The 21,116-nt window shown below is 36.1% G+C and overlaps 1 protein-coding gene across 2 annotated transcripts; it reads left to right on the top strand.

The window, feature by feature from the left end:
• The first annotated feature begins 1,517 nt into the window (after positions 1–1,517).
• LOC139876810 (myb-related protein 2-like) lies at positions 1,518–4,110 on the top strand. Of its 2 annotated transcripts, none has more exons than XM_071864178.1 (7): positions 1,518–1,669; positions 1,760–1,961; positions 2,062–2,138; positions 2,652–2,715; positions 2,802–2,886; positions 2,965–3,034; positions 3,323–4,110. In XM_071864178.1, the coding sequence occupies exons 2-7, from the start codon at positions 1,760–1,762 to the stop codon at positions 3,923–3,925; spliced, it is 1,101 nt and encodes a 366-aa protein (XP_071720279.1). In that variant the 5' UTR covers positions 1,518–1,669; the 3' UTR covers positions 3,926–4,110. The 2 variants fall into 2 exon arrangements, with proteins under 2 accessions (XP_071720279.1, XP_071720278.1); XM_071864177.1 differs by having other exon boundaries at positions 1,518–1,677.
• Positions 4,111–21,116: the final 17,006 nt, after the last annotated feature.

Here is a 21,116-nt window from a genome sequence, read left to right as displayed (position 1 = left end):
CACTTAAAATTTTTGACTTCATATTTTTTCAAGCTTCCAACTTACATGTTGCATTTTTAAGCGTCGAAAGTTCATTAAAAAGTGTCACAAACTACAAACATGTAGTGGCTATTAGTCAACCATTAGAGTAACCATTAGATTGATGGTTAAAAATAATAATAATTATGTTAATGGATATTATATATATGTAAGATGTTGAGACAAACTCCATCAATATAAAATAACTTATGGACTTTGAAAGCTCCAATCTAGATGAAGTACAGTTGTCGAATATTATGCAACATTAGAATGTTTGATTTGGTTGCTAAGTGCTAACTGTCAACCCAAAAAAAAAAAAAAAAAAAAAAAATAATATCTAAATGATCTTTAAAGATGGCATCTTATCCTTGATAGAGGAAAATTTCATGAAAGAGGCCTGAATACAAAACGAGCGAAATCCACATGCCAACAAACTATTAAGGAATTTTTTTCACTTTCACTTTATCTAAAGCCTTAAAGATTCTCACAAACTGCATATCAATCTATATAAAAAATCTGTTAAAATCAACATGAAAATATCATTTAATTTACGAAGTCTACATAACTCTCACATAAGTACTGAGTTTTTAGAGAAATAGTAAACCATAATAAAACTTTTCAAATAAAAGATAATGATGTGTTAGTGATGTGTTAGTGATACATATACAAGTTCATACATATGATAATGTGGCTGACCCGTTCACGAAGCCCATGACCACAACAAGCATGATAATCTTGCTTGTAGTATTGGACTTTGTTATGCTATTGAATTTGTTATCAAACAAGAGGGTAAGATACATACAAGATATGCTTAATTATACATTTACACTTATCAAACTTACTTATGTTTGCGGTCTCGTTCTTTAACCTTTCGTTCTTATCAAAGGGTCCTACACCATGAAGGCCAGCCGGCTGTCCTATACAAACCGAAGAATTTTAAGATTTCGGTTGTGGGCCCACTTTCATCCAATTTAAATTAGGCTGAATAAGTTCCAAACTTATTGAAGGGGACAGAAAGGAATGTGTTCTTATTCTATACCTGCCCTCTTAGCAGAAGCATCTCTTCATTTTATTTATTAGCTTTTTTTTTTTCCCTCTCCTTTTCTTGTATGTATCTGTATGTATTCCAATTTGCAGATGCTTTATTCAACATAATTTATGTCATTTTCTATATCCTAAGTGCATACATAAAGATGATAGATAATTGTTATTAGTACTAATGTTACGAAATACAAACGATGAAATAAATGAGAATTACAATGACTTTGAATAAAAATCTTGGAATAAGGTTCTTTTCGCTTTATACCTCAATTGTGGATCTATTCTTGTACCCATTGTAAGGTGTTAAGTGTTCTATAGTGCAAAGGAATTAATAAAGTGAGGTTGCAAAACAAAGTACTCGATCAACGTAAGATTATGTACAAATCGCCACACAAAGATTGTATTACGGGTATAATATTATGTTGTTCTTTCATTAGATCTCTTCAAGATTCTATTCTATGCTTCACTTGAAAAGCACCCCATCCCCTATTCTCCGTTTTCTTTATAAGGCGATGCTAAGCGATCATAAAAGATAATAAGATATCAGTACGAGTTATAAAGATTCATAAAATTGAAGTGTAACAAGATCAAGGCTTAAAAAGAAAACAAAGTATGCAGGTGCCATATTGAGTTATGTAATATGTAATATGTTTGTTGCTAAAATGAGACTAATTCTTTTTTTATTCTTTGGGTATGAAAGATGTATCATCATCAAGGAAAGAACGTGCATACGTCATCAAGAATGTCGATTACACCAGAAAGACATTTGTTTTTGCAAGGTGGGAATAATGGAGGTGATTCGGGACTTGTTCTTTCAACCGATGCTAAGCCTAGACTCAAATGGACACCTGACCTTCATGAACGATTCATTGAAGCGGTTAACCAACTTGGAGGTGCAGATAGTAAGTGCATTTCTAATATATTTTTTTTTTTTTTGGTATGAAAAGTTTAGGAAAAAAGGAAAAGGTATTGGTTTGTTACATTTTTTTTTTTTTGTTGCAGAAGCTACTCCAAAATCAGTTTTGAAGCTAATGGGAATTCAAGGACTAACTTTGTATCATTTAAAGAGTCATCTTCAGGTTATACACATGCCAACCAGAGTTATTTCATACACAAATTGCATAAAAAGATTAACAAACTTAGGGGATGTTTACTTTTATTCTGTATTTGAGAAGGGGTCTCTATTTCTATGCCTCCTACAAACAAGCCATTTTTCAGATTATTTAAGAAACAACAATTTTACTTACTATGTACAGATTCAGATTATTAAGTGGAAAATAAATAGACCCTTAGTTCCATTTCTATCTTAAGTAACCAACTTTTCATATACCAACAAGTTCAAATGTTTGAATTCAAGGTTACCAAGTTTATCGTCACGATGATGATGTGGCATCTAAAACGTTTATCGTCTAAAATATATTTTTTTATATGTTTGATGGTATTTTAGCCGGAAATAACTTGGTTACCCAAAACAGAAATCGAATACTCCTTAGTTCGTTAACTTTTATACTATTTGCTCTGCCTTATAATAACTTAAAATAGGCAGACAAACTAATTTGCTTTTTTTTTTTTTTTTTTTTTTTTTGTTGCAGAAATACAGGTTGAGTAAGAATCTTTACAGGCAAACTAATAGTGGTGGATCTAATAACAAAATTGGTACGAAATTTAACGATCCATTTTAAGATGTTACCTAACACTTTATAAAAAGTAACTCATCTTGATAACAACGATCTTGGTTGTAGAAATGGTCGAATCAGCAGGAGACACTGTCGTTGAAACGAATGAAACTCATATGACTAACTTAAATGTTTGCCCACAAACAAACAAGTAAGAAAGCCGCTTATTCAGTTGTATATAAATACCTTTAATGTAATGTTCATTTTAATGATACGAATCATTTTTCAGAAACTTGCAGATTAGTGAAGCAATACAGATGCAAATTGAAGTTCAAAGAAGACTTCATGAACAACTTGAGGTATTACATAGCAAAAAGATAGTTTAAAATTATAGAAGTGTTCATAATTCATATAAATATGCATTTGTTTTTTAGATTTTTCTAAAGACAGACCATAAAAATGTTGCACAATTCGTTAACCATCACTTTAAAGTCAACATAAAATATTTTACTGCTATGTAAGCGCCAATAGAACAAGGTTTATACACGTTAATGACAACTCTCAGTAGGAAAAATCGTTGTTGTTGTTTTTTTTTTTTTTTTTTTTTTTCAAAGTACTGAACATTGTTTCTTTATTATGTAACATAGGTACAGAGACATTTGCAGCTACGTATAGAAGCACAAGGAAAATACTTACAATCGGTTCTCGAAAAAGCACAAGAGACACTCGGAAGACAAAACTTAGGTACAGTAGGACTAGAAGCTGCAAAGGTTCAACTATCTGAATTAGTCTCAAAAGTATCGAATCATTGCCTAACATCTGCATTTTCTGGAATCAAAAACGTCTCAACGCAAACAAACCAACCAACAGATTATTCTATCGAAAGTTGCTTGTCGTACAATGAAGGTCAACAAACTGAACAAGAGACGCTCGGTTTGACTCTTTTAAAGTCAAAGAACGTTGACAATGCGCCTCAAAATTTATGGTGTGATCATGCAAAACGAAGCAAGTTTTTATCTGCAAGTGATCTGTCTATGAGTGTTGAAAGATTTATCGAAAGGGGTGAAAACGACAATGTTTTAACGGATCCAAATCAAAGCAAAACAGATTCAGTAAAGGCGGAAAAAAGTGAAATGTCACAAAAGTTTCAAGTGCCTTATTTTGGACAGAAATTGGATCTAAATTCTCAAGATGAAAACGATGCACATTCAAGTCGTAAGCCTTTCGATCTGAATGGACTTAGTTGGTAATTTGGTAATAAATATTTAAACAATCGTATAATCATCTCACGTTGTTACATTTTAAGATTTTTTGTAGTAGAAATTAGTTCAAGATATGAGATATTCCAATGGATGAATTATGAAGATTCAGTTACATATATATATATATATAGCAACCACTTAAGATATGAGTTGCTGGGATGATTTTACTGTAGTGATGAATATAGAATATCATAATCATATTACTTGTATTGAATAACTTAATTGATTGGAGAGTTACTTAAACTTATGGATCCTTATGATTTATTTTTTTTATTTGTATAAAGTTATTACCGTGATTATTAAACCTTTCTATGGTTGAAAGTAGTAATTTGAATTTGTGTATCCGAATATATTAACTTAGATAAAGCAAGGGATTGGATCTGACGTGTGAATCAGACCTCCAAAATCGGACCTATGGTAAGACGCTTAAACGCGCAACCAGTTTGCGCGCTTTCTGCATTAAAATGAACACAATCTTGTAAAATTCGAAACGTAAGACGCATATAAAAATGCATAAACGCATAAGAACTTGTTAGGATTTAGGACCCAAACAAGAACTTGTGATTGTGGTATCGTCAATCACAAACAACCCACGAACGACAAACGAATAACCTAAAAGCAAAACGATAAATAAAAGCATAAAACGATACAAGGATTTAACGTGGTTATATCCCAACTCCAAAACACGGAGAAGAGTTTAGTCCACGGGCGCAAATCAGAGATTTTTCACTATTAATTTCGTGCAAATAGTTATGGATTACATGGGGTCCTATTTATAGGGGAAAACTAGCTTAAAGAGCAAGCTAAAACAATAAATGGAAACAACTTGCTAGCCAAGTCATCTAGAACTTTCCTTTTTGCGTCTTGATCTTGTTGCCCAAGTTTGACTTTGCCTTCAAGTAAACAACTTCCATAAACCGAATACATGCTCCACAAGTTGAACTTGACTCTCAAGATATCCGATTTCTTTCCTTGTTTAAAGTTTTCATACTCAACAATCTCCCACTTTGAGACTTTGAACAAGCCCTCGCCAACCCGTCAACTATGTTCCTTCAACAAACCCACAATAACTCCAGATTAGCCGATTACCAACTCCTTTTGATACGGCCGGATGAGACACCCGAATCACGCCGCACTTCACTCGTTAACCTACGAGCAGGTGAAGTCTTTCGACACCTAAAACACCTCTGAGTGATAATCCATTCTCATCGTTACTAGCTTGGGCCATCTCGGTTTCTATCGCCACCATCTTCTAACACGAAGATCATCTTTTTACATCAGAAGGCCAATTGAAGTATGCGACTCTTCAATTATAGGATTCTTCATAAGACTACACCGCCTCACCAATCACTCTAGACATGTGATTGTGCGCTCTTTTCGTGTTCTCAACTTATAATAATATAAAAACAATGATTAAATAACCTAACTAATTAACACAAACGCCCGGGCAACAATAACCCGATCATTATAGCAACTAGCAAGTATTCAGTCAACGTTCCACAGGGAGCAATTTACATGAATCTTAAAACACTAGTAATTATCCTAAGTTGATTGGGGGGTTTTGATAAAGTGTTGATTAAGCTAATATTAACCTTAGAGAGATTAACAAATAAGATGAAAATGTGTCCACTTGATTATTCCAACTTTAGCTATGGTTTACCCAATTCATTCATTACACAATAATGTTCAAACATATAGTTTCATTTCCATTCGTCAACTTCCATAGAACCTCAACCAAATGAAATTCTTGAACTCACGTAAACTCATTTCAAAAGATCAAACTATGTTTTGAGTGAGATCATTGAGACTCGATTTTGGATTAAAATCACTTAAAATCCTTTGATTATCAAAATCACTTAAGATAATCAAACACCACTATGTTGACTAAAGACCAATTGAAAACCAACCCAACCAAGAACACAATCACTTAAAATCCTCGATTTGGTTGTCTAGATCACACAAGGTGTTGAAGCACAAATTGTTTCACTAATCAAATCACTTAGAAAAGCTACACAATCTATGTAATCAAAGTAAAGTCTAAAACAAATGCATAGCAATGGATCATCAATCAAGCACAATAATCATCAACTCATTCAAACACCAAATCATAGATTAGGGCAAAATCCAAGCATCAAGTTTACAAATCAAGTGAACACAAGCAAATCTAAGCTAACATCATGAGATAAACAAGAGCAAAATCAAAGATATAACAAGTATTCATCACTACAACTAGAGAAGATAAGAAAAAGTGCCAAAATGGAAAGAAAATTACAAAATAGAGAATGGATGGTGGAAATTTATCACCAATCTTCAACAAACATAAGATAGCACCATGAAATTGAGCTTCATCTAGATGTAATCATGGATGTAACCCATTTAGGGTTCCAAAACGGCCCCTATAGTGCAGCTCTCTCACTCAAAAACTCAAATATGCTTTTATAGGTCGGCTGAATTTTTGGGCTGAATCAGCGTCAGGAGCGCCGCAATAAGGGTAGGAGCGCCGCTTTTGGGTGCTCCGCAATAGGCAGGAGCGCCGCTTTTGACCTAAGAGCGCCGGTTTTGAGGCTGAGAGTGCCGCTTTTGGTCACTGACTTTTTAATACACGTTTTAGCACATAGGAGCGTCGCTTTTGACCTTAGGAGCGCCGCTTTTGACCCTTGAACTTCATTTTCACTCCAAAACTTCACTTGGTTCATTTCTTAGGCTCAAGTCTTGAATATTTTGCATAAATTTGGACTTTTGGGCTATTTTTGCCTTGAACCATCTTCTAACCAACAATCCATCACTTATGATCGATAAATTCTTCAAAACGACCAAATGGAGAAAGATATTGCGAGGATAAATATGTGTGATTCGAGCGATATCAAATCCCCCACACTTAAACCTTGCTTGTCCTCAAGCAAGCCTAAACTAAACTACATCTTCAAAATGTTGACCTACTTTGACTAATGCAATTTGCAATTTCATGTATTGTCATTTCAACTTTTCAAACTTTGAACAAACTCAAAATTTTTTGACAAATCACAAAGAATTACCTCAAGGATCTTGTCAATCTTTCAAGGACTTCAACTTGAACAATTTCACAAGCAAAATCTTCACTCAAACATATCCAAAACCCAATTTCCTCAACTTTGACTTTGACCAACTTTGACTTTGACCAACTTTGACCTTTAAGGAATTGTCTTCAAGTCATTTAAACAATCTTCAAGTTCAAACTTTCGTAAACCACAATCTTCTTCACATCTTCAACAAACTCCACTCAAAACAATCAATCAAATTCAAGCCTACACTACATTTCTTCAAGCATCTCAAAATTAATCACAATTCAAGCCTAGACTAAAACATCTTCACTTCTTCAAAATAATCAATCAAACAAACAAACAAACATACTCCCTAGAAAGGCTCAAATATCCACAAGAATTCACATTTAAGAATAATCAAATAAAGAATCGAGCTTTTTAGATTAAACCTTTCTAGGAGCATTCTTCAAACCAATAATCATCGAGTTTCACCTCCACCATCTAACTCTCCATATCAAAATCGATCAAGAATCACCTACAAGCTTCACTTTGGTGTAATGGAGCACCAATTTGCATGAGTTACCCAAGAAAAACGTTTAAGCTTTAGGATAAACAAGGCTTTTAAAGAAAACCATTTGCATTTAAAAAAGGGAAAATGAGTCAAGTTGCAAAACGAGACAAGTTTTCTGAAAATTTTGGTTTAAAGCTATGTGCATTCCAAAGCCATCCCGGTTTTTGGATAACCGCACGGGTAGCTACTTCCCCGGCATATCACCGAAATGAAATACCTTCTTGTATTGAAGGTGGTGAGAAAGCAACTACCTTGGGCTCATAAGGTGATGTGCATACAAGTCATCCCGGCTATGGGACGATCGCATAGAAAGCTACTTCCCCAGTATATCACCGAAATGAACTACCTTCTTGTATTGGTGGCGATGAAAAAGCAACTACCTTGGGTGTAATATTGGCATTGGGTCTATTGCACGATACTTGGAAGACTTTACTTCCAAGCTTAGGTCTTTTTGGTATAAAACTTAAATTTGGAGACTTTACTCCCAAGCTTGGAACAAAACAAAACTTGGAAGACTTTACTTCCAAGTTTGGAAGACTTGACATCCAAAATGACAAATGGGAGGACTCGACTCTCCCGGGAGTGTCAAAGCTCAAGGATTTTATTCACTCGGCTACTTCCCACATAACAAGCTTTTATGCTTATTTTGAGAAAGGGTAGGAAGTAGAAACTACCCTTCCATAATTGATTGAACAAGGGTGCCATAGCTTTTGGCTATGGCATGTGTTATCTAGCAACACTAGCACGAAGTCATTGCTCTTCATCAAGAAGATAGCACACGATGAAGCTCGGTAGCTCCTCTTCCCACGGTACTTTACATCTTAAAATGATGCAAGTATGAAATGGTGTAGATTAGGAAGTCTCCTACACCAAGTAATGCGACATTCAGGAGACTTGACTCCCTTTAATGGATGGACTTGAGTCATCCGGAAGTGTTAACGCTTGATGCTTTAAACACTTGAGTTTTGAAACATACATGGAAGACTTTACTTCCATGCAACAACCTTGATTTTCTTAAAAATTTTAACTTTAAGCATATGGATCATTTGTAAGTGGGAGACTTTACTCCCACTTAAACTTTTGCAAAAACAAAGGAAGACTTTATTTTCACAAAAAGGGTGGAATTGATTCACCCTAAAAGGTAAGTTATGGCTTTATTTAACCAAAATTTTTCACTTAATTCAACATGTCACTTTGTGCCCTCATTACATGAATCGAAATAGCTTATAATTTTGAAAGGACAAAATGAAAAGTGAAAGAGAAATTGCATGAAGTTATCTTGTCAAAACCGCATCACCAAACTCCCCTTTTGCTTTGATTTTGATTAACGAGTCTTTATCTTGACTCGTCCCCGTCTTCTTAACATTCCTTATCGGGGTGGTTCTCCCCCACACTTTATCGGACGGCATGTGAAATCGGTGGAAGAAGTTCCACGAATCAAGAGAGTGAGCCAATCATTAACCCCTCAGGTGGTGTATAAGAAGAGAATAATCTTCTTCATTTGCATGAAGAAGATTAAACCAACCCGAGAGTCAAAAAAAGACTCTCTTCCAAACACAGTTTTGAACACGAGGTTCGCTTTCTTAATTGGCTCACACAAACACGAATCATCAACCTCAGGTTACAAAACCTCCTTAAAATCATCTATACCATACCCGAGAGGATTGTTATAAATTTTGAAAGTTTTGGGTATGATATTCTTAGCCTCGTCATCATTATCCTCATCACTATCATCCTCACTAACATCTTCACCATCCCCGAGTGGATTATCATAGACTTTAAATACATTGGGCATTGGTAAAGCTTCAATCAATTCGTCATCTTCCTCATCACTCTAACTAACTTCTTCATCATACTCCTTACCATCATCTTTACCTTCATCATTATCCTTATCATCATCTTCATTCTTCTCTTCATCATTGGTTATCGAAGATTCGATTACTTGTGCAATCTCCACTACTTCGGTCTTGGCATAAAAGCTTATCATCATCATCATCATCATCATCATCATCATCATCATAAAAGATCCAATTTCTTGATCGAGAAGTAGAGACTACGGGTGAGGTGGGTGGTGAAATGGTAGTGGTTACAAAATCTTCAACTAAAGGGAGCATGGAACTCACGGTTTTATCTAAGATTTGAATTGAAGCTTGTTGAATTTCTAACATTTCCCTCAAATCTATTATCTCTTGAATTAAAGCCCCCATACGTTTAAGGTGGGTTCTCACAACGTTTGAGAATAACTCTAGTAAATTCGGATCGATCTCCTTTTGTTGTTGATTTTGAAATTAAAATTGAGAAGAATCACATGTCGCGTTATCCCCCTCATAACAATAGTCCATTGATTGACCGAAAGAGGCAAAATTAGAAATAGGACAATTAATACAAGGTTGATCAATTGGGCTGAAATCATTCATGTAACTATCATTATAACCCCGTCTCGATAACATCCATCATAAGTACCACAATAACCATCCGGCTCACCATTAGCTTGACCCAAATCCATATACCCATTATCATTCATATCCATGCAACCATCATTCATGTAGCGACCCGACTAAATCATGTTTGACGGCGCCATCTACGTAGGCCCCATTACATGGCCATAAGTCTTTAAGACAAAGTTTGACCGAAAATATGTCGCATTCATTTCATAAGTGTGGGTGTTTCAAAGTTTACAAAAGTAGTTTCCATATCTAGTACATAACGATGTTTAAAGTACAAATAAAACACGTGCGACACAGTTTAAAGTAGTCAAAAGACGCTCCACGATATGCAAGTATACTCGACATCCAAAGCAAGTATCAAAAAAGAAAGTGCGGAAGCATGTATCACCTAATGTTCAAGGACCTGAGAAAAACATAGAAATCTGTCAACGAAAACGTTGGTGAAATCATAGGTTTAAGTAAGTAAGTGAGTAAAAGTAAGTCGAACCACAAGATTAACATCAATGATAAATAGTTATACATTCTAAAAGTTAATATTCACGAGCACCCAATTATCAAGGCTTAACATTCCGTCCGTTGAACCCCATTAATAGTGCTAGAACAACACTGTTTCTCGAAAATATATTTCATCCGTAGACGGTAGCGAACCGTCCAAGATGAGGGTTTGTCAAACCCATATGGCCATACAACATAAGTTCACGCCTACACTTACACCCTGCAAGTGTAACTAACGATAATCGAATTGAGGCTTTCGTTCTAAACTCGTATGTAGAATGTTTGTTTTCCTGTACTTGTGTTCACTTAGTTAAGAAGAAACGTTTATGTTTTCTCATCCCAAATATAAGTTCAAAAGAGTAAAAGTGGGACTATGATCTCACCTTGAGCGCAAGAGTAAATAAGTACTTCGACAAGTAACGTGTGTAAAGAACAATGCTAGTCTTGACCTAAACAAATAGGTTGTATCAATAACGATAGTCACGATTGGTCAAAGATGTTCAATTAGTCCTATGGCTCGTTACGACTCGATTATGTAGCATGTGAATCAATTTGTCAAGTTTCATGCAAGATACAAGTATAGAAACAAGTTAGAAATGTTGCATAATCATTTGGGTAAGTTTGACAAAAAGTCAAACTTTGGTCGGTCAAAGTCAATGAAAAGTCAACACGTTCGGGTCGGGTCCCGAACTATTTTTCTGAGGTTTTTAATCATATATGAGCATGTTAGAACAAGTTACATGTGAATCGGAGGTGCATAGCATAACAAACATTATTCGAAAATTGACAAAGTTGGACAGACCACTTTGGCGCGCCGCGCGGGTATATGGCGCGCCGCGCCATTACCTGTGCAGAGAAAATCTGGCAGTTTTTAAGTTTTATGCACGAACCTAACTTCAAACAATCACCATTTATGACCCGCAAACAACCAAAACATGTATCTTGTATCATCGGAAAGGTATTTTGACAAGGAAAACAACTAAACACATTTCAACAATCACATTTACTTTTACAACAACCAAAATCACATTCAAAGCTCCTCATTAAATGCATTCAAGTTCATAAATGAAATTTGATGATTCGGCAACCAATTTACATGAATGATATGCCGTTTCGAAGGTGATCAAGCATACAATACAACCTAACACTTACAAATAACATTTCATGTCATTCAAAGCATTAAATGTTCACATTAAATTCTATCAAACCCTAACCAACAACATCAAAATCACTAATCATGTTTATGAAGTTTTCTAAAACAACCTACTCATCAAATTGAAGCTAGTGATACTAGGAACACATTTAATACATGCATTTATAACATTTAACAACATTCAAATAACCAAATCACCAAATCAAACACACCAAAGTTCATATTCAAACTAGTTACTTCAAATAATGAAATCGAACATATAAATCATATATTCATGTTAGACTTGAGCCATAGACACTAATTAACAACTTTATAACATAAAAACATCAAGAACACAAAATCTAGTGATTTTAGAAAGTTACCCAAATGTAATGAAATTGGTATGGAATCGAAGAGGAAGTTGCAAGGATTCCAAATATGTAATTTGTTTTGATTGATGCTTGCTCGATTTGATTTAGATGATGATTCTTCAAATTGGGGATTTGAAAGAAAATATGGAAGTAGAAGAAGAAAAGGGAAATGAAAAAGAAAAGATGGGGTGGGGGTTGACTAGTCAAAGGCTAGTCACCTCTTTGATCACTTGGCAAAACTAGTCCCTCAAGTTTGGTTTCGGGTGCGTAAAATTTCCTAAACAAGGTAATTTAAAACGCGTATTAACGGGAGATGTTATAAACATATAACGGAGTTTAAAATAGTATAACAGAAAAGGCAGGATGTTACATTACATACTCCTTAAAAGAAATTTCGTCCCGAAATTTAAGTAGGCGTAGTAGTCGTTGTTTCTTCCTCGGGATCTTGCGTTTTCGGAACCGAAAACAAGTGAGGGTATTTCCTTTGCATTTGGTCCTTCCTTTCCCAAGTAAACTCGGGTCCCCTTTTTTTCATTCCAACAGACTTTAACAATCAGAATTCGGCTTTGTTTCAATGTCTTGACGGAGGTGTCCACAATTTCTACCGGTTCTTCCACAAAATGAAGCTTGTCGTCAATAGTAAGTTCCTTGAGAGGGATGATGATATCGGGTTCGGCAAGACACTTTTTCAAGTTAGATACGTGGAAGGTAGGATGAACAGAGTTCAATTGAGATGGAAGATCTAAACGATAAGCAACGGTTCCAATACGCTCCAAGATTTCAAAAGGACCAATATACCTTGGATTTAGCTTCCCGCGTTTCCCAAAATGGATTACACCTTTCCAAGGGGCGACTTTTAACATTACTCGGTCACCGACTTGAAATTCGAGGTCGTTGCGTTGTTTGTCGGTATAGCTCTTTTGAAGACTTCGGGCCGTCCTAAGCCTATCTCGGATTTGAATGATTTTCTCGGTGGTTTTGTGAATGAGTTAGGGTCCGGTGATTTGCACGTCGTCTACCTCGGCCCAACAAAGAGGTGAACGACATTTTCGGCCATATAGCGCTTCAAAAGGTGCGGCTTTAATACTCGCGTGATAACTATTGTTGTAAGAGAACTCGACGAGAGGTAAGTGCTTGTCCCAAGCTTTTCCAAAATCAACCACGCAAGCTCGTAACATGTCCTCCAAGGTTTGAATTGTGCGTTCACTTTGCCCATCGGTTTGAGGATGATATGCGGTGCTCATGTCTAAACGCGTTCCCAACGCTTCTTGTAAAGTACGCCAAAATCTAGAAACGAAACGGCCATCTCGGTCAGAGATAATCGATAAAGGTACATCGTGTCGGGCTACGATCTCCTTAATGTAAAGTTATGCAAGTTTCTCCATTTTGTCGGTTTCTTTCATAGCGAGGAAGTGTGAATGGTAATGTTTAAGGCTCGGACACGAAGAGGCACCGCTCTTTCTTTTCGACTTAAGGCATCGGCTACTACATTTGCCTTTCCGGAATGGTAACGAAGCACGCAATCGTAATCGTTTAAGGTTTCAATCCACCTTCGTTGTCTCATGTTTAGTTGCTTTTGATCGAAGATGTGTTAGAGACTTTTGTGATCGGTAAAGATAGTACTCTTGGTTCCATAAAGATAGTGTCTCCACATTTTAAGTGCAAAGACAACGGCTCCGAGTTCGAGATCATGTGTCGTGTAGTTTCGTTCATGAATTTTGAGTTGTCGAGAAGCATAAGAAATGACTTTCGTTCGTTGCATCAACACACATCCAAAACCATGTTTCGAGGCATCGTAATACACAACAAAATCATAGTTTCCTTCGGGAAGTGACAAGATAGGAGCGGTGGTTAGCTTCGTTTTCAAAATTTGAAATGCAGATTCTTGTTCGGTTGCCCAAACGAATTTTCTCCCCTTATGAGTTAACGCGGTTAGAGGACGAGCGACCAAAGAGAAATCTTTGATGAATCTACGATAGTATCCGGCGAGACCCAAGAATTGACGAATGTGAGTAGGAGTAGTAGGAGTCTCCCATTTACTAATGGCTTCGATTTTTGATGGATCGACTTTAATACCTTGATCACTTACAACATGACCAAGAAATTGAACTTCCTTCAACCAAAATTCACACTTGGAGAATTTGGCATAGAGTCGTTCTTGTCTTAAAAGTTCAAGCACAAGTCGGAGGTGTTGCTCGTGTTCTTCTTCGCTTTTAGAATAAACCAAAATATCATCGATGAACACGATAATGAATTTGTCAAGATACGGTTTGCACACGTGGTTCATAAGATCCATGAACATCGCCGGTGCGTTATTGAGACTAAATGGCATGACAAGGAATTCATAACTACCATAACGAGTTCGGAATGCGGTTTTGGAGACATCTTCCCCCTTAACCCTTAATTGATGATAACCCGAGCGGAGATCGATTTTCGAATATACACAAGACCCTTGTAGTTGATCAAAGAGGTCATCGATGCGAGAAAAAGGATATCGGTTCTTAACCGTCAATTTGTTTAGTTCACAATAATCAATGCACATTCGTAGGGATCCGTCTTTCTTTTTAACAAACAAAATCGGAGCGCCCCAAGGTGAATGGCTAGGTTAGATAAAACCACGATCAAGTAGTTCTTGGATTTGACTTTGCAATTCTTGCATTTCGGATGGAGCGAGTGTATATGGTGCACGTGCTACGGGTGCAGCTCCCGGAATAAGATCGATTTGGAATTCAACCAGTCGATGAGGTGGAAGAACCGGCAATTCGTCGGGAAATACATCGGAATAGTCACTAACAATTGGCACATCATCGATATGCTTCTCATCGGACTCGACTTTCTTAACGTGAGCAAGGATCGCAAAACAACCCTTACGGAGTAGTTTTCTAACTTTAATGCACGAAACGAGGTTGAGTCCGGTGCAACTCTTATCGCCATAGACAATCAAGGGTTCACCATTCTCAATAGGAATTCGGATTGCGTTAAGATCACAAAGGATGTGAGATTTCGTTTTGGCTAGCCAATTCATACCGATTATTACATCGAAGCTTCCTAGTTCCATGGGTATCAAGTCAATTTCAAACTCATTACCCAAAATGTTTAACGTACACCCCCGGTAATATGTGTTGGCACTTAATAGTTTTCCGTTGGCCACTTCAATGGTATAAGTGGTATCTAGTGGAAGTGGTGGAGTGCTAAAAGAATGAATCAAAGTCTTGGATACAAAGCATTTATCGGCACCCGAATCGAATAAACAAGTAACATAAGTGTTGTCGAGAAGAAACGTACCCGTGACTAATTCATTGTCATCTCGGGCTTCCTCGGTGTTGATGTTGAAAGCTCGGCCGTGCGTATTGGGGTTATCTTTCTTCTTCGGGCATGCATTTCTATAATGTCCCGTTTGGCCACATTCGTAACAAGTGACCGTTTTTGGAGGATTGGGCCCTTTTCGAGCGATGGGGGCGGCGCTTGTGCAATTGTTGGCCTTATGACCAACTCCTTGGCACCGGTGGCAAATTAGCTTGCCGCATTCACCCGAGTGGTGCTTGTGACATTTGTTGCAAAAAGGTTGAGTTCCGGCATAACCTTTCTTGCCGTCATTGGTGAAAGGCTTTTTGGTGAAGGTGTTGTTGTTGTAGTTGCTTGATGGAGTGGCTTCCCATTTCCTTTTGTTGCCACCCAATTTTTCTTCGGCCTTAGGAGCCGGCACTACGATTTCATCAACCGTTTCAATCAATTGGTGGGCCATGTTCAAAGCGGCTTGGTGATTAACGGGTTTGGAGGACATCACACCTTGTTTGATGCTCTTTGGAAGACCGTCCATATAGAGTTCAACCCTTTGAGATTCGGGGTTCACGAGATTAGGACACACAAGGATAGTTCGGCAGAGCGTTGGTTGTAGGCCTTGAGATCGTTTTCGACCGCCTTCAAAGTTCTTGGCTCTTGTTCGAGCTTTCGGGTTTCTTCGCGAGGGAAATATTCAACAATCATCTTTTCCCTTAAATCGGCCCAATAGAGGGCATGAGCTTCATCGGTACCCACCAATTGAACATAGGTGTTCCACCAAGTGAGGGCGACACCGGCGAAAGTGTGAGAGGAGTATTTGACCTTGTCTTGGTCCCGACAACTGCTTATGCTAAAGACGGCCTCCGTTTGTTCAAACCATCGAGTAAGAGTAACCGGTCCCCCGGTTCCATCATAAGTGTGAGGTTTGCACCCCATAAAAGCCTTGTAGGAGCACCCTTCGCTAGAGTTACCGGCTCCTTGGTTGTTGTTGTAGTTATTGTTGTTGGTGGAGTGATCGGCCATGGCCGCCTCTACGGCGGTGGCTATCATTCGTTGTAGAGCTTGTTCGGGAGTCTCATGGCGTGGCACACGACGAGGAGGCATTGTTCCTTCAAAAACAAAAGAATACCGTTGGTTAGTATTCTAATTAATACTAACCATGATATGGAATAAAGACAGAGAGAAAATTATCCTTGACTCGCCTTAAATTCTTTATGTTAAAATGTCGGAATGTTCATATGAGTCACCGTAATATAATCCTGGAAATTATATTACCCTAATTCATATGTGCATTCGACATTACTTCATATAGTCAAGGTGGCGCGTCAATAAAATTTTTCAACGTAAGATCAAGATCGAATATGAGTTAGATATGATAGAAGAGTTCGAGTATAAATGCATAAGTAGTCAAGTAATTCCTACTTCGAGTCTATATGCCGGTTGTAGTCTAGATTCACTAATGTACCCTATGACTCGGGGTTGACACCAATGAAATCTAAATCCCTACAACCAATGCTCTGATACCATCTGTAGTGACCCGACCAAATCATGTTTGACGGTGCCATCTACGTAGGCCCCATTACATGGTCATAAGTCTTTAAGACAAAGTTTGACCAAAAATATGTCGCATTCATTTCATAAGTGTGGATGTTTCAAAGTTTACAAAAGTAGTTTCCATATCTAGTACATAACGATGTTTAAAGTACAAATGAAACACGTGCGACACAGTTTAAAGTAGCCAAAAGACGCTCCACGATATGCAAGTATACTCGACATCCAAAGCAAGTATCAAAAAGAAAGTGCGGAAGCATGTATCACATAATGTTCAAGGACCTGAGAAAAACATAGAAATCTGTCAACGAAAACGTTGGTGAAATCATAGGTTTAAGTAAGTAAGTGAGTAAAAGTAAGTCGAACCACAAGATTTACATCAATGATAAATAGTAATACATTCTAAAAGTTAATATTCACGAGCACCCAATTATCAAGGCTTAACATTCCGTCCGTTGAACCCCATTAATAGTGCTAGAACAACACTGTTTCTCGAAAATATATTTCATCCGTAGACGGTAGCGAACCGTCCAAGATGAGGGTTTGTCAAACCCATATGGCCATACAACATAAGTTCACGCCTACACTTACACCCTGCAAGTGTAACTAATGATAATCGAATTGAGGCTTTCGTTCAAAACTCGTATGTAGAATGTTTGTTTTCCTGTACTTGTGTTCATTTAGTTAAGAAGAAACGTTTATGTTTTCTCATCCCAAATATAAGTTCAAAAGAGTAAAAGTGGGACTATGATCTCACCTTGAGCTCAAGAGTAAATAAGTACTTCAACAAGTAACGTGTGTAAAGAACAATGCTAGTCTTGACCTAAATAAATAGGTTGTATCAATAACGATAGTCACGATTGGTCAAAGATGTTCAATTAGTCGTATGGCTCGTTACGACTCGATTATGTAGCATGTGAATCAATTTGTCAAGTTTCATGCAAGATACAAGTATAGAAACAAGTTAGAAATGTTGCATAATCATTTGGTTAAGTTTGACAAAAAGTCAAACTTTGGTCGGTCAAAGTCAATGAAAAGTCAACACGTTCGGGTCGGGTCCCGAACTATTTTTCTGAGGTTTTTAATCATATATGAGCATGTTAGAACAAGTTACATGTGAATCAGAGGTGCATAGCATAGCAAACATTATTCGAAAATTGACAAAGTTGGACAGACCACTTTGGCGCGCCGCGCGGGTATATGGCGCGCCGCGCCATTACCTGTGCAGAGAAAATCTGGCAGTTTTTAAGTTTTATGCACGAACCTAACTTCAAACAATCACCATTTATGACCCGTAAACAACCAAAACATGTATCTTGTATCATCGGAAAGGTATTTTGACAAGGAAAACAACTAAACACATTTCAACAATCACATTTACTTTTACAACAACCAAAATCACATTCAAAGCTCCTCATTAAATGCATTCAAGTTCATAAATGAAATTTGATGATTCGGCAACCAATTTACATGAATGATATGCCGTTTCGAAGGTGATCAAGCATACAATACAACCTAACACTTACAAATAACATTTCATGTTATTCAAAGCATTAAATGTTCACATTAAATTCTATCAAACCCTAACCAACAACATCAAAATCACTAATCATGTTTATGAAGTTTTCTAAAACAACCTACTCATCAAATTGAAGCTAGTGATACTAGGAACACATTTAATACATGCATTTATAACATTTAACAACATTCAAACAACCAAATCACCAAATCAAATACACCAAAGTTCATATTCAAACTAGTTACTTCAAATAACGAAATCGAACATATAAATCATATATTCATGTTAGACTTGAGCCATAGACACTAATTAACAACTTTATAACATAAAAACATCAAGAACACAAAATCTAGTGATTTTAGAAAGTTACCCAAATGTAATGAAATTGGTATGGAATCGAAGAGGAAGTTGCAAGGATTCCAAATATGTAATTTGTTTTGATTGATGCTTGCTCGATTTGATTTAGATGATGATTCTTCAAATTGGGGATTTGAAAGAAAATATGGAAGTAGAAGAAGAAAAGGGAAATGAAAAAGAAAAGATGGGGTGGGGGTTGACTAGTCAAAGGCTAGTCACCTCTTTGATCACTTGGCAAAACTAGTCCCTTAAGTTTGGTTTCGGGTGCGTAAAATTTCCTAAACAAGGTAATTTAAAACGCGTATTAACGGGAGATGTTATAAACATATAACGGAGTTTAAAATAGTATAACGGAAAAAGGCGGGATGTTACAATTCATATACCTATAACCGTCATTCATACCCCAATAATCACCATTGTTGCCCAAATAACCATTGTCATCATTCATGCCCAAATAACCATTATTCATATCCATGTGACTTGAGTATGCCATTAATTCTTGATCATAATTCGCGATTCTTGATATCAAGTAATCACACAAAGCATCATATTCCGCCATCTAGCTCAATCACACCACAAACAAGAAAACGTTTTTCGAATACAAGCAAATATAAAAAAGTAACTTTTGTAAGAATGAAATCCTTACAAAAGGATCGAACAACTACTAGCAAATGTTTCAAAATCCAATTAAAAACCGCTCCCCGACAGCAGCCCCAAAAAGTTGATTGTGCGTTCGTTCCGTGTTCTCAACTTATAATAATATAAAAACAATGATCAAATAAACTAACTAATTAACCAAACCGGGAAACAATAACCTGATCATTATAGCAACTAGCAAGTATTCAGTCAAGGTTCGTTCTACAGGGAGCAATTTACATGAATCTTAAAACACTAGTAATTATCCTAAGTTGATTGGGGGGTTTTGATAAAGTGTTGATTAAGCTAATATTAACCTAAGAGAGATTACCAAATAAGATGAAAACGTGTCCACTTGATTATTCCAACTTTAGCCATGGTTTACCCAATTCATTCATTACACAATTGTGACAACCCAAAATTTTTTGACCAAATTTAAACTTTATCTTTAAATGATTTAATGTTTTCGACACGATAAGCAAATTCTGTAATGTTGAGTCACGAAAGTTTTGGAACTATATTCATGTAATTAATTATTCTTTGACTGTTCTCGACGATTCACGAACAATATATATAACTTAATGTGCATATATATATATATATATATATATATATATATATATATATATATATATATATATATATATATATATATATATATATATATATATATATATATATATATATATGATTTCAAGTTATTTAGTAAATGATAGTAACATTTGATTATTGATTCGATTAATATTTAGATAAGTTAACTAAAACGTTTAAGATGAACCAGTAAAACACTAATTTACTACAGTATTTTCGAATTGCTACAATACCCGAAAAGCTATAGTGTTTTCGAAAATCACTATTTGCTACAGCATATACTACGAGACGATGATTTATAGAAGCAAATAACCAAAACACTTAATTGATTAAAGCTACATTTCGAATGACATAGTTTATCAATGATTAAGTTTAATTTTTGATAAAGGTACACGTCGCGTAACAAAAAGTACTAGTTTTCTAAGCGTACGAAAATGCAATCGAGAAACCGGAACCGGGACATAAGTCGAGTGACAATGTACGAGTCAACGGACCAAAAATTACAAGTCAACTATGCACGTGGATATAATATAATATATAATTAATTATATAAATTAAATATATTATATATAATTAAATAATATGTCGACAAGCTACACGATAAATCAATTGTGAGGTGTAATCTAGTCCCATGCGATCGCATGGGAATGTGGCTTGATAGCCATGCGATCGCATGGCTATGGAATCCAGGAAAGATCTATAAAGCGAGCTCATTTCTCATTTCTCTGATCACTCTATCTCTAAATCTCTCAACTCTCTGTATATATTTATAATTAATATTATTATTATTATTATTATTATTATTAAGATTAATATTATTATTAATCGTATTATTATTATTTAGTAGTATGAGTATTATTCTTAGTAGTATACATAAAATACTACGACGAGGTCATGAGCGAGTTATTTCAAAACGGGTTTTGCGAGCGGGATAGAGCTAAGGAAACTATGGGTTGTAGCTATGGAGGTTATGGGTAATGTTCATGAGTATTGTTCGCAAGTCAAGCCTAGTGTTTATCATCTCCGTTGCATCTACGTACTTTCCTACAATATTGAATCACAATATTGATACGTGAGCATTCATATCTTATCTTTTATATATTAATAGTGTATCCTATGTCTAGTGCTCGAGTATATATGTTTATGCATGTTTGTATGCTTTAATTTTGTCATTAGATAGTTTATGATGAATCACGAATTTGATACA

The sequence above is a fragment of the Rutidosis leptorrhynchoides genome, chromosome 11 (genome assembly GCF_046630445.1).
Source record: "Rutidosis leptorrhynchoides isolate AG116_Rl617_1_P2 chromosome 11, CSIRO_AGI_Rlap_v1, whole genome shotgun sequence".
Classification (NCBI taxonomy): Eukaryota; Viridiplantae; Streptophyta; class Magnoliopsida; order Asterales; family Asteraceae; genus Rutidosis; species Rutidosis leptorrhynchoides.
The sequence above is the reverse complement of the archived record's forward strand: the minus strand, read 5'-3'. Positions and strand labels throughout refer to the sequence as shown.